This window comes from Apodemus sylvaticus, chromosome 1 (assembly GCF_947179515.1).
Source record: "Apodemus sylvaticus chromosome 1, mApoSyl1.1, whole genome shotgun sequence".
NCBI lineage: Eukaryota > Metazoa > Chordata > Mammalia > Rodentia > Muridae > Apodemus > Apodemus sylvaticus.
In genome coordinates this window covers 40,748,132-40,769,320 of record NC_067472.1, presented here as the reverse complement: position 1 = coordinate 40,769,320, position 21,189 = coordinate 40,748,132, and the positions used below count along the sequence as shown (strand labels likewise).

The following is a 21,189-nucleotide window of genomic DNA, read 5'->3' as shown; positions in this document are numbered from 1 at the left end:
CTTCTCTTCTCTTCTCTTCTCTCCTCCTCTCTCTCCTCTCTCTCTCTCTCTCTCCTCTCTCTCCTCTCTCTCTCGCTCTCTCTCTCTCTCTCTCTCTCTCTCTCTCTCTCTCCTCCCTCTCTCCTCTCCCTCCCTCCCTCTCCCTCTCTCTCTCTCTCTCTCTCTCTTGGTTTGTCTCCTCCCCCCCCCCCTCTCTTCTTTCTGCCTCTACTACCCTCTTAACCCCCTTCCCAGGTCGTGAATAAACTCTATTCTATACTATACCATTGGGTGGCTGGTCCCTCAGGGGAAGGATGCCTCGGCATCGGCCTGAGACACCCCCTTCCCCCACACCTCACCACGCCCCATAGAACATATTCTTACACATATTTCTCTTTTTATAATCACAACACCGAGGACATTTGAATTACACTGTGCTCATGCCTATAAATTCACTTAAAAATCTCAGGACCTTTCCTTATCATCCTTTAATAGCTGACAGGAACAAACTTCCCTCTGCTATGCTGTGGTTCTGCCTTAGTTTCCTGGTTACTATATTCTGACCATGGCCATAATTAGCCCATGTGGAACTGCACACAGGATGACTGGGCACCTTGGTAAACAGTGACTGTCAGCGCCTCACCCTTCGGTGTGCAAATGAGAGAAACTCAAGATACTTCCCTGCAGTGGCTAAGCAACCTATGTTGTTTACAATATGGAGTCTAAAACAACTGTGGGGGGTTAGCTCCTCCTAGAGTTTAAAATGCTTTTTAAAGGAAACACCCTGCTCCTATTCCAAATACCTCATATAGTAGTTACAATTAACTTCCCGTTGTTTCCACATTAGATACCCTAGACTTAACAGACAGGTAAAAAACCACCTCCCTTTAAAGCAACAGTAGCCTAGACTAGGATAATTATTTATTATTGTTATTATTACTACCATTATTAATTTGAGCTGGGACTCTCTATATATAATCCTGGCTGTTCTGGAACTTACTATATAGCGAGGCTAGCGCTCAGTCAGAGCACATCACTGGTGAAATGCTGGAAGTGAAAGGCACAGGCAGGAGGCCAGGCAGACCACGCCTAAGGAAGGGACTGGTGGGCTTCGGCTTTGTAATATATAGATGGTAAGAGACGTTTATTTTGATGAAAGAATAAAAATTTAAAAAGTCGATAGTACACTGAGGTCAGAAATAAACCTATTTTACTTTTCTGTTCATTATGTATATATTTGAGATCAACTAAGTCTCTTCCTCTCTTTTTTCTGGTTTTGCAAGACAAGAGTTTTTCTGTGTAGCCTTCACTGTCCAGGAACTTGATCTGTAGACAAGGCTGGACTCGAACTTAGAGATCTGCCAGCCTCTGCATCCTGAGTGCTGGGATTAGAGGTGTGCGCCACACCACCGCCCTGCAGTGAGCAGCTGCTGTTGCTTCCTCCTCCTCTTCCTCCTCCTCTTCTTCTATTCAGCTGATTAGTGATCCCCTTAAAATTTTTTTTCTTTATTCATTTTTATTGTATGAATGTTTTGCCTGCATATATGTCCTGGTTCAACTTGTGTATGCCTGGTCTCTGTGGAAGTCAGAAGAGGGAATCAGAGTCCTGGAACAGAGTTATAGGTGGCAACCAGGGTCCTCTGTAAAAAGCGGCTAGTGCTCTTAACCCCTGAGCCATTTCCCCAACCACCAAAATTATTCATCTCCAAGGACCCCCAAAGTTATAGAAACATGGTGCTTCTGTTATTGCTGCACTGGGGAGGCTGAGGCGACAGAAATGAGGCTGAGGTCTAAAAGGCACCACGGCTTCTCAAACAGCAAGACACAGAACAAATGAACTTAGAAGAGCTGTAAGGCAGGGTCACCTACACCATTCCAATCTATCAGAGGGTGGCCGTGGTAGGTGGGGGGCCTCCACTCATCTTCCCTCCTTCCCCAGGCACTCTTCACAATGTGTTCTGCAAACATCACCCACGTCACTGCCCAGCCATGACTCAGGACCTTTCTGACCCTTTTTCTTGATGTTATTGTTTCATTCCTCTGCAGCCTTGTCTTGAATGCCCAGGTCTAAATGGCATTAAATGCCCGCTTACCAAAAGTTACCCCTTCTGCGTGGGAATTGCCTGTGGATCCATATCGCCAGAGAATAAATTCTAATAGGTTTTCTACACCAGATAAAGAAGCCAATTCAAGCAGATTAAAAGTAAAAAAGGCAGGTTTATCAGGGAATGGGGTACCAGGCAAGTTCACCAGCTTCGGGGGACAAGACAGGAAGAAGTTGAGGACAGACTATGGCAGGGAAGGTTTTTATAGATGGTGCGTGAAGGAAAATGACATGTCTGCCACTCACTAGGCTTGTGCCCAGGTGTGCGGTGAGTGTGCTGGGGTGGCTGATGACTTCAGATGAGCGGGCTGGCGCAGTTGGTAGGAAGGAATGCAGGACTGGGCTTCTGGTGACTTTCTGTTGGGGGGCTTTCTGAGTAGGTGGGGTTGGGGAGAGAGGGAGGAATGGAATTTGCTGGACAAAGTGGGGGGGAGGGGGACAAGCCTAGGACTCCAACTGAATGAGGTCCCTGCTAGCAAAGACTCTTCATATTTTTTATCATAGTGGCTTGTACATTGAAGATGCTATCTAAAATAACTGCAGATTGAACCACAATTCTTATCTGGCATCTCTGTACTTTTTTCTGTCTCGTAGAAATTTAAGAGTTATGTCCAGGATAGTATTCTATTAGCCTGGACTTTTCCAAGGAATATCTGTTTGAAAACCCCATCCTAAGCCCACTTTCAGTAACCTAGTGACAGCAGGCCATCGTCAGTGGCCAAAGGAGATGCACGTCCACTGTCACAAGTCTCTTATTCTCCCGGTGTGGATGTGCATGTGCTATATGCCCCATTATACAAGTGGGTATTTTGCTCCCTCTCTCTCTTCTCCACCTGCTTGCTTGGGGCCAGCCGTGGCACCCCCCTCACCCCCATAAGCCCCTTGAGTGCTACCTGTAGCAGGGTGTGACTTTATGGCGTCTACTGCTTAAGTCATAACAATGCTTACTGTTCCTAATAAAACAACTATGTAATTGTCTTTTAAGTCCAGCTTAGTTTCTTGGTTCTTAAAGAAAATTGTTCACGTAAGACATGTTTTTTTTAAAATATTCGATATATTTTTATTTACATTTCAAATGATTTCCTCTTTTCTGGCTCCCCACTCACCGAAAGTCCCATAAGCCCTCTTCCCTCCTCCTAATCCCCCATCCACCCCTTCCCACTTCCCTGTTCTGGTATTGCCCTACACTGCTGCACTGCGTCTTTCCAGAAGCAGGGGCCACTCCTCCGTTCCTCTTGGACATCATTTAATATGTGGAGTATGTCTTGGGTATTCCAACTTTCTAGGCTAATATTCACTTATCAGTGAGTGCATACCATGATTGATCTTTTGAGACTGGGTTGCCTCACTTAGTATGATGTTCTCCAGCTCCATCCATTTGTCTAAGGATTTCACAAATTCATTGTTTCTAATAGCTGAATAGTACTCCATTGTATAAATATACCACATTTTTTGTATCCATTCCTCTTTTGAGGGACACCTAGGTTCTTTCTAGCTTCTGGATATTACAAATAGGGCTGCTATGAACATAGTGGAGCATGTGTCTTTATTGCATGCCGGGGAAGCCTCTGTGTCTTTTCATTTTATAAAATGTTTGTTTTAGTTTATTTAAGATTCAGGAATTGTTCAAGACATGATAAATGACCATTGTTGTGTTAGAAGCTGGTCTCCACACCACACCAGGCCAAAAGTGCCATGTGAGGTTTTCTTGTAGGAGAGAAGGGCAAAGGTGGCAGTGAAGGAGAAGGGGGGTAGGGGAGAAAGAGAGGGGGGGGTTAAAGGGGTCTTCCTTTTATTTGGATAATGATGTAAAGGTGGGAGGTGAGCCAAGTGGATTCTGGGAATATGGTGGCAGTTGCCTTGACAACAGATGTGCAGGTCTCTGTCGCCTAGGTGTGATGTCATTGGGTTCAGAGTTGATCCTGATACCAACAACCATGTTAAACCTTAATGATCACTAAAATAGAGCCAGGAATGAGAAATTATGAGAAAAAAGTCTGGATTCTAATTCTGAGTATGTTCTCTGCTAACCATACAGGGTTAGTCGCCTAGATTATCTAATGCCACCTCTGCAGGTTCATACCTTTAAGGAATGGTGGGTATTTAAAATGCAATTATGTGATAGAAGCTTTCTTTCTCTTTTTCTTTTTTTTTTTTGCTTTGAGACAGGGTCCCACGTAGTCCAACCTGGCCTCAAACTCACAACATAATCAAGAACAACAACTTTTAACTCCTGATTTACAACAACCTTGAATTCTTGATTCTCCTGTCTCTACTTCCCAAGTACCTGGGTTACAAGTGAGTGTCACCAGCGCCCACGCCTATGACAGTTTTGAAAGGATATTAAGTTTAAAGTAAGGATCTTAATTATCTACTTGCTTAAGAAAATGGAGTAATTCATCTAGATCTTAACTCCATGATCTCTGTACTGGATCGTTTCTGAGAGAGGAACCTCAGTTATGAAAATGCCTAGTCTAGGGAGCTGGAGAGGCGGCTCAGCAGTTAAGAGCACTGACTGTTCTTCCAGAGGTTCTGAGTTCAATTCCCCGCAAACACATGGTGGCTCACAACCATCTGTAATGAGATCTGATGCCCTCTTCTGGTGTGTCTGAAGACAGCTACAGTATACTCATATAAATAACATAAATAAATATTTAAAAAAGAAGAAAGAGAAAAAAAAAAAAAGAAAATGCCTCTATACAATCAGGCTCAGGCTGTAGGCAAACCTGGAGGGCATTTTGTAAATTAATGATTGATGGAGAGGACACAGCCCATTGGTTGGTGTCATCCCTGAGCAGCAAGGCAGTAAGTAGGTGGCACTCCTGCATGGCCTGTGCATCAGCTTCTGCCTCCAGGTGCCTGTCTGGACCGTCGTCCTTCGATGATGAACTAGGATGTGAAGCATAAGTTGAATCCATCCTTTCCTCGAGGTGTGGCTGAGGCCACAACGTCTCATTACCGTAACATTAAACTGACTAAGACACTCTTCAGGCAGGCCTGCTCTAAAGGGTTAAGGTCTTTTCATTTCTCTTTTCCCTGTTTGGCCAAACAGTGCCAGCTTCCTAAAAGTCTCTATAAAGAATACTTGAAAATAATTCTTATGATTACCACAACGGAAAATAATTTCTCATCTTAGAAGAGACATCAGCTGGGCAGTGGTGACGCACACCTTTAATCCCAGCACTTGAGAGGCAGAGGCAGGTGGATCTCTTGAGTTTCAGGCTAGCCTGATCTACAGAGCAAGTTCTAGGACAGCCAAGGTTACACAGGGAAACCCTGTTTCTAAAACCAAAACCAACGAAACAAACAAAAGTGATTCTGCCAGACAGCATACCTTGCTGAACAATCTTCATTCATTAACCTCTGCCCTCACAAACTGACCTGGATTTTCAGATAAACTACATACTGGCAATGCCTGTATATATACAGAGAGGCCACAAATGAAGAATTGTTGAATATCCCTTAAGGAGCTGGAGGACAGCATCCTGCTTACTGCTTACTTCAGGATTAGCTTCTGTTCAGAGCCTTGAGCTTGGCTCCCAGCACACAGGAAGCCGTTTACAACCGCTTGTTACTCTAGTCCCAGGGAACCCAACACCTCTGGCCTCTGTGGGGACATACTGACACAAACCTACAGATAATTAAAAATCCCTTCAATGAAAGCTAAGCTATTAAATAACCCTTTTTCATGTTGCATTTCAGAATGATTCTTCCCCCTAATTACATATATGGTAAGTAATCAAAATTTCACTGGTCTGGTAGGAATGTGCTTAAAAGCTGGTTTACTTTGTGTTAATGCATTTATTTTGGTGACATTCAGGAACATCACTTAAGGTTCACACTGGAAAATGTAGTGAACTCAATATGTAAACATGCCAATCTTTCTCTGAGTCAATAAATTTTGTGAAATATATTGTTTCACTTAGTCTAAGACCCTAATGCAAAAATAGAAAATTACAGTTGAAACATGCTGAAACAAGAATGGTTTAGCAATTACAAACGAGGCAAACAACCCAAATTACATTGCTACATTTAATTGGCAAAAATAAAAACAATCTATAGAAAGGGAGCTATCAGGCCATCAACATATAAAGATCCATTATTTACCACTTGAATTATGGACTTTAGAGTTACATGGAGAACAAGAGATAGTTTGTACTCCTGAGGGGTGGGGGCACACATTCATCCAGCTCTAAGAATGGAAGGGAAACTGGGTGGTAGTGATATGCCATTAAGGAGACAAAGGCAGGCAGATCTGAGTTTGAACCCAGCCTGGTCTATACAGAGTTCCAGGAGAGCCAGGGTTCACAGAGAAAGAAACCCTGTTTTGAGAAAAACAAAACAAAACAAAAAACTACAACAAAAGGGAAAACACTTAGTGTGGTATGAAAGTTGCCTATCTGCACTGTAGTTACAATGTCAGAAAGACTGGTATTGCAATGGTGTCTGTTCAGCCAACACATATAATTAGCGAATGCCAATGAATTGAATATCAGAGCCAGACTAGCAAGGCACTGGCATTAATTACCATGTTCTCTGAAAACCAATGACTTATTACCTCTAAAAAAATGTGGGCAGTGGTCCTCTCTCCAGTTTGTCTTCTTTTGTGGTTTTGGACCAGGCTGTTCCTGAACTCCTGGGCTCAAGCTATCCTCCTGCATCAATCTTCCAGTTAACTGGGAAGACAGGGTCACACCATTGCATTCAGAACCAGGGTATGATTAAGAAATTCAGAATTACAGAACTTCTGTATAAACTCAATTTCCCTGAAAAAGCCACCTACAATGAAGATTACAGACCAGGCAGGTGATTTATTAGAACTTCTAGGGTTGTGTAGAATTGGAAGTTTGACAGACAAAGTTACCTGAAGATACCTAGTCAGCAGCCACAGTTATCCACCTGTGTCTGACCTACGTCCTCTGACTGTCAGGTAAAACCCGTGGGAAGTATTAACCTGATAGACTACTAGTTTCCACTACCCCAGGGCTAGGGGGTTTGTGTGTTCAGCTATCCTGAGACCTACGGAAGGGATCTCCACCTGCTCAAGGCGCAGCCTACCCTCAGTCCTCACCAGTATACTTCCCAGTCTTGGTTTCTTTCTTTTGTTCTGTGACGATAAAGTCATTGTAAATACTTCCATGGGGGAACACGTCACTCAGGGAAATCTGAGTCTATGTCCAATGGTCACAGCCATTCACATTTAGCTGGGGAAAACAAAACAAAACAAACAAACAAAAAACTCCTATCTCTTCCTGTTAAGAGCTATGTTCTGCATCAATGTCCTTTTCAAAACCAGATGGCTGACTGAGGCTGTGGGAGAAAGATCCTGTATTTAAGGGCAGTCCGAGGTCTATCAGGAGTTCCAAGCTAGCTTGGGCTACACAGCAAGATCCTATTTCAGGAAAACAAAAACTAATTCACAATTCAGGAGAAACAAAGATTACAATTAAGCTTCTGCTTACCAGGTCACAAAGAAAGAGTGTCACCCACCTCTGTGATCCTGAAACCTGGGATGGGGGTTGGGGAGATATGAGGGGCTCACAGCAAGCCTGTCTCAAAAGACCAAGAGAAAAAGAGATGGTGCAGACCCCACGAATAGGGACACAGTACATGGTGGCATGGGGTTCTTAGCAGCAGCTCCTGCCCTCTCTCAGTGTCTAACAAACGTGGCCTGTTTTGGTTTCTCCTGCCTTCGAGATGACCCCTGAACTCCTACTCCCACTGTAGTAGACAGATCAAACAATCCAACCTTCCTTATTAGGCTCCGTGAAAGATTTGAGAGGATTAACCTTATTCTTTTTCCCTTTCCCTCTTCATTTATGTGAGGGCCAGCATGCTGAGTTGTTATCCACCATGTGGGTGCAGTAGCCCAGGAGCCACAAGAGGCTCTCAGATCCCAACACATCCAGAATGGAACCCAGGGCCTTCGCAAGAGCAGTGAGGACTCTTAGCCACAGAGCAATTTCCCCAGCTCCTTTTAATTTGTTAAATCACAGGTTTCTTTATCTCTGGGCCAAGAGAGATGTCTGAGAACAGGTGAGATGAGGAGCAACAATAACTTTAAAAGGAACAGTAAAATTTACTTAATGGAATTAAGTATGACAAAGTAAGGGAAAGATCTTATAAGATAATGGATCTAAAGGGTGACACGTAACTTTGACACCTTTTAAACTTACATTAATGGTTAAAAGATTTTGCTCTTTTCTCAAGCAGGGGAAGAAGGCCAGAAATGAAATGAATTCTGTTTTTTGTTTTTTTTTTGTTTTTTGTTTTTTTTTTTAATGTCTTAGGTCAGAGGGATTATAGTTTAACTCAAGACAAAGTAAAGCACAGGGAATTTATATTCAAATGCTAATTCAACTAATCCCACAGCCCAGTTTTCCTGTCCTCTCACGGTACAGAATTAATCATTCCAAAGGTCCTTTCCTTCCACTCAACAAAAGCTTGGTGCTTCACTGAATCTTACAAATGTCACAACCTTGTTTGTTTACTGAAGAGGTCTGAAACTGTGAACCATGTTACTTCTGGTTTAACATATTCTGCTTAGAACCACCCTGGGAGTTTCTTCTTAAGTATATGTATTTATGGAAAGAAAAGTAAGTTTTATTTTTTACATTCTCAAATGCCTTTGTTTCAAGTAACCAAGCAACATTCTTTAAAAATCAAAAAAAAGTCTAAACGCAATTAATTACTCACAGACCAGCTGTGTAATGGGCATGTCCCAGCACCCATGCAGGGGCTGGGCTGTCTGGCCACATCACACATTCTTTCTCCAACATCAGGTTAGGCAAATACCCACATTTATATTAGAATCTCTAAGCTTCTCCTCTTTCCATCCGTTACCCACAGAAATAAGGAATTAGCTCAAGCTTAGCTTTGTTCTGGTGCTCGCTCAGGAAGAGGCTGGCACAGGGTGGGACCAGCCACAGAGGGGCAGGCCTGGGTGAGCTCTTAGCAAGGAGTGTCCTGGTGGCGCTTTGTCTCCCAAAGGGCATAAGGAAAGGGCTGGAAACTGTTGGCACTGCTATTACTTGAGGAGGAAGGGAGATTACTGGCAGATAATAAATAGGAAGAGGCCAGGGATGCTATGACACATCTTAGAGTCCATGGGACAGGCTAGTACAAAGAGAAACACTTGCCTATCCCATGCCCATGTCTGGGTCAAGAAATACTATTCTATTCATGTTTTTATATAAGTATTGTGCTTTCCCTTTCAATGTAGTATTCAATTAATTACTTAAGATATGCTACTTTACTGTGATCTAGTTTGTGTTAGGTGAGTTTGTCCTACTTAGGCTAGGACCACTTTGAGGTACACAAAGCTAAAATATGACATGAGGATATGTTCAGCACGTTTTCAAACTGAGGCATTTTTATTTATGATGGGTCAATTATGATGTAACAATGTACAGCTTTTTTGTTTGTTTTTCTTTCTTTCTTTCTCTTTTTTGCAGTAACTGACTAAAGAGAACAAGTAAACACAAGAGCGCTGTGCAGCTGGCTCCTATTGCATACAAGGTGGCGCCTCTCCTGTCTGGTTGGCTCTTCCTGTCACCTGGCAGGTACAAAGGCTACACAAGGAAGCAATAGAAACAGACACAAAGAACTTTTCTGCTTTTTTACATGCAATCTGTAAGCTTAGTTTGAGCTATTCACAAGCTACTTTTCTATTTTTTCCTTAAAAAATAACTCCAATATTTTATAAAGATAGAAAAATCTACAGATGGAATGAAAATGTAAAGTTAGAAGCATTTCCATAAAATAGCAACTTTACATCAAAATCACTATTTTTTTAAATCTTGTCAAGTATTTGGACATATATGAAATGCTTCAAAACCTGACAGCTAAACACTGAGATATGATTCATTCAATAAACAGAAGTGTGCATTTATAAAACAGAAGCTGCCTCTCCCCAGGATGTAACCTGGTATCTGTATAATTGAAATAGAAATCTGAACAAAGGATAATTTTTATAGGTAATAAGCCTGAATGAAATGTTTAATGTTCCAAATTAACTTTTACCATCAGCATCATCAACAGATTAAAATTCCTTACAATGCATTTTAATACACAGTATCAATACACAGTAAAACAAAGCAAATACAGGTGACTGGACTTTGAAATCCCAAAATGCCTATTGTGCTCCATGTTCAGGATAATCAGAAACCCTCAGTGTTCTAGAGTTGGCAGTCACTGCAAGTAACATTTTTAGATTTTAAGAATTTGAAACATTCTAACCAAAAAGGTGCCTTGGATTAGTGACTATCTGAAGCTTCCAGAATCTGAGTTACAGAAGGTGTATGAAGGCCCTCAGGTAAGAGAAATCCTGCTGACCTGAAAGAGACAGGTAGTAGGGACTGAGCACATGCGCCCGCTGCGGGGCAGGGTCCCTGTGTGGATGTGAATTGTCCTATCAGCACCTCACCCTAATTTACTCCCAACTGCATGCTTTGGCCTATTACCTTCTCCTCCATGGTGTCCTTCCCACAGCTCAGCACACATGCTGTGCAACACTCCAGTTTAATCCTCTTTTCTTTTCTTTTTCTCCTGAGTCAGGGTTTCTCTGTATAGCCCTGGCTGTCCTGGAACTCACTCTGTAGACCAGGCTGGCCTCGAACTCACAAATCTGCCTGCCTTTGCCTCCCAAGTGCTGGGATTACAGGCATGCACCACCACGCCCGGCTTTAATTCTCTATCTTTCCTCTTCCCCCTGACCTTCTTGGTTTCCATAGAGCAGACTGAACTGTGTATCATAAACTGGTCTAGAACTCCCTCTATATCGTAGGTTTGCCTGGAAAGTGTGATCCTCCTGCCTTAGCTTCCTCAGTGCAGGGTTAACAGGTGTAGGCCTAGTTCAACTGAGATATTTCTTCAGGTCTTCATTTCCTTATGAGGCTCCCACGCTATACAAAATGTGTTACATTTGCTGGTTCTGGTCTTGTGCTGTTTTAGATGCAGATGTTTTAGATGCAGAGCTCTCCTGGGCTCCACTTTGACTACTCTTGCTCTTTCTAGCTCTCAGGGTCTTGTCCATGTTGCTTTGCATTCACTTGAACATCCTTATCCTTGGTGATTTCCCTAATGATTTATTTGTCTGTACTTTATATCTATACAACTTACACAATACTGTATTCATAGAATACCTCATTCCCTTCATTCTGAGGTTATGGCATGACTTTCGGTGTGATGACCTTGAGTCCTATTTAGCCCTTATCTCCCTTCATATAAGAGTTGATCACATGAGACCCATGAGGGGCACCCCTTTCTTCCTGGGCAGTAGTAAAATTTGCTAGTGATCTTTCACAGTTGCGTATCAAAGATCAGCAAGCACACAGCACAGACTATCAGGATTAGAACACAAGTAATGGACATAGAAGCAATAGAGTTAAGTGACTTCATTTATTACAGTGTAAAAGTGCTAAAAAGCAGCACTGTAATGTCTATTTTGAATACTTCAAACTGCTCTGGAAAACAGGCTGCCAGGGGAACATAGCAGCAGTACTCAGAGAACAATGCTGAAACCTTATACACTTTATAGGAAATACTCTAAACCATACATCTTATGTTCGGCTTATTAACTAAAAGTACATGATTTATGGCACAGCTAGTTTTTAACTGCTACCTAGGAAACAATTATTCATTTATAGAAATCTAAGCTTGTGTGCTCTAAACACCCTTTTAACAGCATAACTTCTTGCTACCAAGTAGGTGACTTAGCATAAGATTCAACAGACTTGTTTATCAGCGAGTGTTTGCTGGTTTTATGGGGACTGAATTCCCCAAATCAGCGGGCACGGCACTACACCATTAGCTGAAAGTATTTTCTTTCTTTCTTTCTTTCTTTCTTTCTTTCTTTCTTTCTTTCTTTCTTTCTTTCTTTCTTTCTTTTTTTTTTCAGGAAAGATGCTAGAGAGCAGGAAAAACACTGAAAAATAATCAAGACATGAATGATACTATGTAAAAGAAGATTCAGCAATACCAGCAAGGAAAACCACAATACTGAGAAAGCAATACAGTGAAAAAACTCAAGCAGCTTAACTTAGTGTTGATCATGTCTGAGGCCCTCTAAACAATATTAATAAACACCTAAATTAAATATCTCTTCTCTTTCTTCCTTTTTTTTTTTTTTTTAAATGAGATGGGATCTCTGTATAGCTCTGATTGTCTGGGAACTTGCTATGAAGACCAAGCTGGCCTCAGAGTCAATCTCCACGGTAAGTGCTGGAGTTAAGGGCATATGCTATCGTGCCCACTGATATTAAAATAGCCTTAAATAAACAAAGTGCTCTAAACCTTGAGTTTTAGATTTACAAAAAGTCTAATACCACATGCCATAATCTCTATAGTAGTAAGATCGCTATTACAAAGTCTTTTTTTTTTTGTTTTGTTTTTTTGGTTTTTTTTGGTTTTTGAGACAGGGTTTTTCTGTGTAGCCCTGGCTGTCCTGGAACTCACTCTTATGCTAGAAACTGTGTGACCTTGCCCCTGAGGAAGCCTCAAACCCAGGCTCTAGAAAATGGGTGCACAGGAATACCATGTTTGTCACTCTACACCTCTTAGAGAGCAGAAGCCTAGTGCTATTTCGAGAGGGCAACTATTGTTTAAAGTTGAGCAACTCTGGGAGGCTGAGAACAGAAAACTGCTGAGAGGCAGAGAGGTTACATTCAACCTGGCATGGGTTTATGTTCAGAAATAGTACTGTGGAGTCACTGTGGACAGCAAGGAAGTCTGGTCCAGGAACTAAAGGGCACAGGAAAAAGCATCCCTGCTCTCCAGATTCCTGGACCAGATTTTATCAACTGGAATACCTCTAGAAATTGACAATCCTTTTCAGACTCAACCTCTGAAACAGGCAATATGTTGTGTGGAGCCCAAGACCAGAAGCTCCAGCAGAATACTGATATATACCTGCAGAGGGACTAATATTTTTAAAAGGCTTAAAAGCAAGTAAACTTCCTAGCCGGGCAGTGGTGGCACACACCTTTAATCCCAGCACTTGGGAGGCAGAGACATGCGGATTTTTGCGTTTGAGGCCAGCCTGGTCTACAGACTGAGTTCCAGGACAGCCAGGGCTATACAGAGAAACCCTGCCTCAAAAAAGACAAAAAACAAAAACAAGAAAAGAAAACTTCCTTGTACAGACATCAGGGCTGTATGGAATTCCCTACTCCTGGGGCTCTTGTAAGATGGGGTGTGTGTGTGAGTGAGTGAGTGTGTGTGTGTGTGTGTGTGTGTGTGTGTGTGTATGTGTACATATACTTATATTTTATATATATTTCCCCAAATAAAACTTAAGTCACTTGGGAATGATCAGAGAAGTTTCAGGAGGTTGAAAGAACCTGTCTAGTTCTCAGACTGCAGGGCCCAAAGTGTTAAGAGCGGCTCCTGTTACACAAAGGAGGCACACTGCTAAAGTGAAGCCATCTCTGGAGGACACTGACTATCTGTATCACACAGGCTTGATACCAGCATGCACAAGACTCTGCAACGGAGTCGGCTAAGGGCTAAGATCTAGAGATGAAACTGCTCTGTAAGATTCTCAAATACAACCAAAAAGGACAACCTAGCAGATGGCCAAATCACAATAAAGAAATGTGAGAAACTTAAGAAACCAACACAGAATGACTCTTCAGAGATACAGAGTGGGTATGAGATCTAAAGTTTACCATCAGAAAGGAACAACAAACCAGGTGGGTGGGGGTGGGGGTGGGGGGATCACACCTTTAATCTCAGTCCTGGAGGCAGAAAGACAAGTGGATCTCAATGAGTTGAAGGCCAGCCTGGTCTACATAGTGAGTTCCAGGACAACCACAGCTTTATAATGAGACCCAGTCTCAAACAAAGAAAGAAATAAACAACAGCAAATGGATACAAATAACAGATAAATCCAACTCCGAATAACAGATAAGTCCAACTCCGGACCCAAGAAGGAAAGTAAGCAATATAAAACAATGGTCAGACATGGCTCCAGCAGGGACGTGCCTGTCACACAAGGGAGAGGATCTGAGTTCAGATCCCCAGCACACATGCAAAAGGCTGTTTGTCGCAAGGTGAGCCTGTAATCTCAGTGCAAGGGCAGTGGGAACAGGGAACCATCTAACCTAGGCCAAAGGGCTATCAAGAAAACAAAGAGGGCTGGGATACACATCAGCAATTCAAAGGACACAGGGAAAGACCTCTTAGAATGTGTACATAGGAATATAGACTTGTACATCCACTATGGAAATCACTTTGGAAGTCCCTCAAAATCCAAACGAACCAACCTAACAAGTAAGCCCACTATACCAGACCTGGGTGTATTCCTGAAGACTGAGGTCACACAGCAGATACTCACACATCCACATTAGTCACTGCTCTGTTCTTTTTTTTTTCTTTTTTTTTCTTTTTTTTTAAGATTTATTTATTATATGTAAGTACACTGTAGCTGTCTTCAGATACTCCAGAAGAGGGCATCAGATCTTGTTATGGATGGTTGTGACCACCATGTGGTTGCTGGGATTTGAACTCAGGACCTTTGGTAGAGCAGTCAGTGCTCTTAACCACTGAGCCATCTCTCCAGCCCCCCGCTGCTCTATTCTTAATAGCTACAAAGTACACTCCACATGAACAAGAAAATATAGTGCATATATATGATGAAAGCTTATTTAGTCACACAGAAAAATGATGTGATATTTGAAGGAAAATGAATGGAACTGGAATTAGTACAAACAGCAATACTACCTATCTCCTCTCCCATGTATGTGCATGCTATTCAATCAGAAACAATGCCATGAACAAGGAAGACAAGATCTCTCTCTCTCTCTCTCTCTCTCTCTCTCTCTCTCTCTCTCTCTCTCTCTCTCTCTCTCTCTCTCTGTGTGTGTGTGTGTGTGTGTGTGTGTTTGAGACAGGGTTTCTCTCTGTAGCCCTGGCTGTCCTGGAACTCACTCTGTACACCAGGCTGACCTCGAACTCAGAAATCCTTCTGCCTCTGCCTCCTAGAGTGCTGGGATTACAGGTGTGCACCACCACCGCCCGGCTTTTTTTTCATCTGTCTGCTTTCACAAATCATGACTCATCATACAAAATGAAATTCTACACTAGAGAAAGGGACTTCCATATTTTCTTCATGTTTATCTAAACACAGTTTTGAGAGTTAGACAATAGACACTGTGATGTTAATATCACTCAAAGGAATCTAAGAAACTTAACTCACCATTTCTTAGGCTTTGACAGTGGTTTGTATTTGCTGTATTTTACACGCCATTCAAGAACTTCTTTGCAGCGTTGGCATACTCCATCATGAAGTTTTGCATTAATTTTCTAAAAGCAAATAAAAATAAATAAATTAATAATCTCATCCATAAGTCAATATGGCAAACCCCATAAAAAAGTTCATGGGAATGTCATAAAGATATCCTAGGATAAGCAAGGCGACGCAGCAGACATAGGTGCTCCCAGCCAAGTCTGAGACCTGAGGTTAATCACCTGGACCCCACATGATGGAAGGAATGAGTCAGTCCCTATAGGCTGTTTTGTGATCTCCCAATGCATGCTATAGAGCACACCCCACGCACATGCATACAAAGTAAATACAAACAATTTAAAAGTTAAATGCAATGACTTAGTTTTTATCTAAGATTCCGTGATACTATGTATTTTATGACACTACTCAAGTTGGTTCTTTACAAAGCAATAGTTTCTAATCTGCCAACATGTTAAAGGGTTTCCAAGAGGACTCTGAGAAAGCCTTCCTCACTGGCCCTGACATAGTAGAACAAGACTAATACTGGATAATTAAGACGCATGGATTTTACTCTTTGTAAACTAGACCTAAATAAAAATGTAATAAAAGAAAAGAAACTCAACAATTCAAATTCTGCCAATGCCTCTGAATTAAAGTGAAAAATTGTAATTATCAGTTTCTCTGGGATAGCAGTACCTGAAAGTCAGATGTGCTAGCAGGAAGCAGAGGGCATTTCCTTTCCTTCTGTGTTTCTATGTAACCAAAATGCTTTACAAAGGTTCCTTGGAAGCCCAGTCTCAAACTAACAAAACCCATCCAGCTCACTCGGTCTCATGAGAATACAGCATGAATGTAAACATAGACAGCCAGTGAACAAGCGGTCCCACAGGAGGAAAACATTTAAATTTTTATTCTTGAAATGTGTCTGTATAAACAGGCAAGAATTTAAATGTATCCTAGGTCCTCTGTAATATATCTTAGGGCGTGTTCTGAGAATCCTATCACTTCTTCTGCTAAAAGAGGAAGGCTGGTCTTTGCCCACTGTTAGAATGTATATTTGCCATTGTAAAGGACCTTTTGGATTGCCACTTGAGGCTGAGTTACAAGCACGGTATGTAGACTAGGGCAGTTGAAGCAATCACTGAAGAGGCCTCTGCCGGCCATGAGAGGTGACGGGTGAGATATTGTCTCAAAACACTTATTCTAAGAGAATATATTTCAAGGTCCATAATATATGCTTTGAAGACCTGTGCCTCAGCTGAACTCTGGTAAGAGTATATTCTGTCACTTATGAATTATGTATGGGTTTACTGCTGTCTTTCTGACACAGTGGTGGTCAGTCCCAGCATGCCTCTCTGTTCATGGTCACTACGTTATACTATAGAGAAAGGGGTTCCGTGCCTGCACACCAAATTCCTCTTCCTCTGCACCTTGGCACTTAGATACCATGTACTAAGACTAGGGATCACAGGGACAGCTAAGAAACACAGACTTCAAATTCATAATTCATCAGTTCTCTTCTATCATCTGTTGTCTGAAATATCTTACAATTTGTATTTGTCACTTAACAATTATAAGAATAAGTTAACTAATGGCTTTAAACCAAAGTTACAATGTAAAACAAACTTTCTAACTAGTAAGAATTCTTATAATGCAGGAAATTTCATTACCTGAAATTGTAGTACATTAACATGCATTGTTTGCCAACCAGGAAGCATTAGTTGGTTTCTTGTTTGTTTCTCTATACAATATCTGACCAGTTCATCTTGATTTATAAAAGCTTGCATAGTTTAGAAACTGGTTATCTTAGGAGGACCAACTGTAGAACAAAGCAGGTCTTTGTGGTAACTTGTTCTATGAGCGACTGGTGGGGCACTATAAATGGTACTCCTGTACAGGGCTCACACAAACAAATGGAACTACTACAGAATTAACTTGATTTTTGTGTACTAAGAAATGAATGAGGATGACAACAAAGAGTATGTCCAAAACACAAAATACAAAGAGTATGTTCAAAACACAAAATACCAATGAAAAATTGGTTTATAAAGGTCAGTCAGCTCAACAGGTTCCTTTCCTTTCCTTTTTTTTTTTTTTTGTTTGTTTGTTTGTTTTTGTTTTTGTTTTTGGAGACACAAGTAAGTAGTTTGGGCTAGTTTGGTTTGGTTTAAGAGTGTAGCCCAGGTTACCTAAAACTCATGACAATCCTCTTGCCTCAATGTCTAAGTGTTGTGTTTTATGCAACTCAGTATAATATGGTGGAAGAGAGCCCCTTAAGCCCGCCAAGGCCCTCTGAACAATCAAGCTGTGCTAGAGACTTAGTACACAGACAGACTTATTGGTAGGGAGGAAAGGGGACCTGGAAAACGGGTAGAGGCAGAAAAGGGGGACAGAGAAGGACAGAAAGAGAGAGGAGCAAGGAAGAGAGGAAGAGGCAGGCCCAGAACAAGGGGAGAGGCTGCAGGGAGGGGCAGAGAGAGGTAAAGCAGTCCTTATATGCCTGGTGGGCGGGTGGGCGGGCCAGCACCTGGCAGGCAGGCTGTGCTGCTGCTAGGTAGCTGTTGGGTGGCGCCTGGAGGAACTGCCAACACTAAGGATAGGGATTACAGGTATACCCCAGCACATACAACTTCCAGATTGTTAAAAGACAAAAATTCTACAAACTTAAGAATGAGTTAGTGAATCAGATATAGAAAAATGAAATGAATACTTCTTAACGGTCAGAATAAATTTAACACATCAAAAGATATTCCTAATGGAACATAGAATGGTTTAAGAATGCCTTTGTTTATCAATCCATACCAGCATAAATTAGTGTTATTATCCCAGCTATGAAGATTCTATTGGCCTGGCGGTGGTGGCACACACCTGTAAACCCAGCACTCTGGGAGGCAGAAGCAGATGGATTTGTGAGTTCGAGGCCAGCCTGGTCTACAGAGTGAGTTCCAGGACAGCCAGGGCTATACAGAGAAACCCTGTCTTGAAAAAACCAAATCCAAAAACAAAACAAACAAACAAACAAAAAACCAAAAAGAAAAAAAAAAACCAAAAAAGAAGATTCTATTGCCATACAACAAATATTCCATAATGGAATACCACAATCACAAATAGGAACTGGGTGAGAGTTCAGAGTCTCTAGAAGGTAGCAAGAACAAACTAACTTTTTAAGACTTGCATCAACATGTGTATAATAAGCATTTCATGAGCTATAAAGTATCACTTAATAAGAACGAAGACACAATTTGGGAAAGCAAAGGAATTTAAGATATCTAGTAATTTTTCTTTGGATTTTTTGGTATGAGGTAATTCTCTCAGCAATGCTAAATCCAAGACAACTGTGATGTTATATTTCGTTTCTCTTAATTAAAAAAAAAAAATCTTAAGGGAAAATGTCTATTCCAACTGTTGCCAACAGGGATCACCAGATGGGCCTGACTCTTTACTCTGCAATCTCACTACATAAAGAATTTTACTGTGAAATAACTGTATTACTGCTACTCTGAAAATAGGAACTTTTTACATTAATTATATTTAAATCTCTCTCTCACTCTCCTCATACACACGTAAAGATAGAGGGGGAAGAGTGAGAAGCAGAGAGATGGCGGGCAGAGAGAGGAGGGAGAGAGAGAGAGAGAGAGAGAGAGAGAGAGAGAGAGAGAGAGAGAGAGAGAGAGAGAGAGAGACACGCAGAGAGGTTTGAATAGGTATGGCCCAAGTACACTCATGTGCTGGAATGCTTGGCCCATAGGGAGTGGCACTATTAGGAGGCGTGGCCTTGTTGGAGGAAGTGTGTCACAGAGAGGGCAGGCTTTGAGGTCTCATAGGCTCTGGCTATGTCACTGTGGACCACAGTTCCCTTCTGCCTGTGGCTCAGGATGCAGAGCTCTTGGCTCCTTCTCCAGCACCATGACTGTCTGCACGCCGCCATGCTCCTTCTCACGGTGATGATGATGGACTGACCCTCTGAAACTGAAACGGCAAGCCAGCACCAATGAAATGTTTTCCTTTATAAGACTTGCCGTGGTCATGGTGTGTCTTCACACCAATAAAATACTATAAAGAGAGGGAGAGAAATGGTCTTGCTCTAGTATACAGGGAGTAAAATTCTGAGTCATGGCCTCGGGCCCATTTGGCAGGGCCTTCTCCCCGGGGTGAGGGTGAGGGTGAGGAATGAAAAAGCCTTCCTCTGCTCCAGTAAGGATGCCGACACTCTGCAGAGAATGCCAGCCTTTCTAACCCCTGCATGTTTACGGCCCAAGACTGCCCCTCCACCATCCCCAGAAACTGCTCCTACAGAATTAACATCTAAGTCTTGTCTCCTTAATCCCCATATACCACAAACCCTGACACCTGTTCAACAATATCTAATAAACACACACGCTCCAAGGTTGCTGTGGCTTCTTCAGCAGTCTAGACCACCCAGTCCCAGCTTTCTTTCTCCTTGTCCATCTGTCTGTTTTTTTCTTTATTCCCTGGCTGTCCCTGTCAGGCCTACGTCACTGGAGGCCTTGCAGACTCAGCCCCAGTAGCTCAGTGTTAGTTAGCCTTCAATTCCCAATCCTCGTGTCTCAGCCTTAACCTTTAGAAATAGTCTCTCAGTCAAAATTTGACTAGAGAACAAACACCTCCCAAGGACTTACGTAACAATGATAATGTAGAACTATGTCATTAGGCTATTACCTTAAAATCATTAACTTTCATCTACTTTTTCTGTGCATGTGAAGCCACTGAACTTTATCCCCAGCACTATATTATTTTAAATTTCTTTCAGACAGATTACCATAGAATATGAAGTCTCTCACAAAATAACTACAGCCAAACAAACAAACGAACGAACAAGGGGGAAAACCTCAGCAAGAGCAAGCAGCGGGAGGAGTCCGGATGCTGCAGATCCGGGTAAGCACAGCAGGAGCACAGCTGAAGAGACCTGCTGGAGGTGAGCCACGGCTGAGAGCGTGGTCCCTTAGTGAACTGGGACTGAACAAGCCAAGCCCAGGCTCTTAGAAGCAGGCTGCCTATTCCTGCTGCTGAAACCCAGTTATCTTTCCCCAAAAGCTTATAGCATGATGCAGTAATCAAAGCTTCAAAGAATCCTACCATACAAAGCATTTCAGAAAAAAGTGTTCTCTCCCAGTGTTCAATGGAAACCTGGGTTATTCTGCTCAGACACACTCAAAAAGGCTCTAATAGCAAAGGCTCTACAAAGGTGTTCTTACATGCAAGATGGTAACAGGTCTGTCAGAAGGCCCTGTACATCACAAGATGAACACCTTTAAGATCATCTTGAAGAAATATTATTATCAACTAGGTCCTTCTATCATGGAAAATGATAGAAGCCCAGGAAACATGCACAAAAATTAAAACAATACTATTTGGTGTGGTGGCTCATGCCATCGATCTGACATTTGGGACACTGAGTATAAGGCCAGTTAGACTACAAAGTGAGACCGTCTAAAACATACATTTGCACATGGCCAGCGACAACCACAAAGTTTGCCTTTCCCTTTCCATGTGTGTACACACTTAAAATAAGCTCCAGAAAACACAGTTCATCTCTCCCTATTCATCATATCCAAGAAACAAAGGCTCTAATTCCAGGTGCTGTTGCCATACTATAAATCAGGACAAACAGCTTCCTAACACTGTGAATGTGGACAGCCTACACTGAAATTCCCTCTATGGCACCCAGCCTTTCAGGGCTTGTCTGAAGCTTCCTCACAGGTAATTTACATCCCATCCTCCCAGGGACACTAGGGTCCTGCAGTACTGTAGATTCCTCATCACTGAAGGATACCTGGAGCTTTGTGTTATTTGGGTGTTAACAGACACTTTAGTGTAAGGTTTTGTATTTGGATGTCTTATTTTCTGTTGGTTTGGGACC

The 21,189-nt window shown here is 42.1% G+C and overlaps 2 protein-coding genes across 3 annotated transcripts in view; both read right to left on the bottom strand.

Annotated features, from left to right (window-relative positions):
* Gda (guanine deaminase) overlaps nucleotides 1–21,189 on the bottom strand; it is a 680,631-nt gene that overhangs the window by 248,110 nt on the left and 411,332 nt on the right. The gene's annotated exons all lie outside the window — the stretch shown is intronic.
* Nucleotides 1–21,189, bottom strand: part of C1H9orf85 (chromosome 1 C9orf85 homolog) — a 53,303-nt gene that overhangs the window by 4,559 nt on the left and 27,555 nt on the right. Inside the window, exons 2-3 of one of the 2 annotated variants that reach the window (XR_007978837.1) lie at nucleotides 15,279–15,385; nucleotides 6,642–6,759 (exon numbers count right to left, since the gene is read on the bottom strand). Coding sequence is in view for 1 of the 2 variants with exons in the window: in XM_052188400.1 (XP_052044360.1) it covers nucleotides 15,279–15,385 (107 nt within the window). In the remaining variant the exon portion in view is untranslated. The remainder of the gene's footprint in view (nucleotides 1–6,641; nucleotides 6,760–15,278; nucleotides 15,386–21,189) is intronic. The other variant, XM_052188400.1, reaches the window with a different exon arrangement.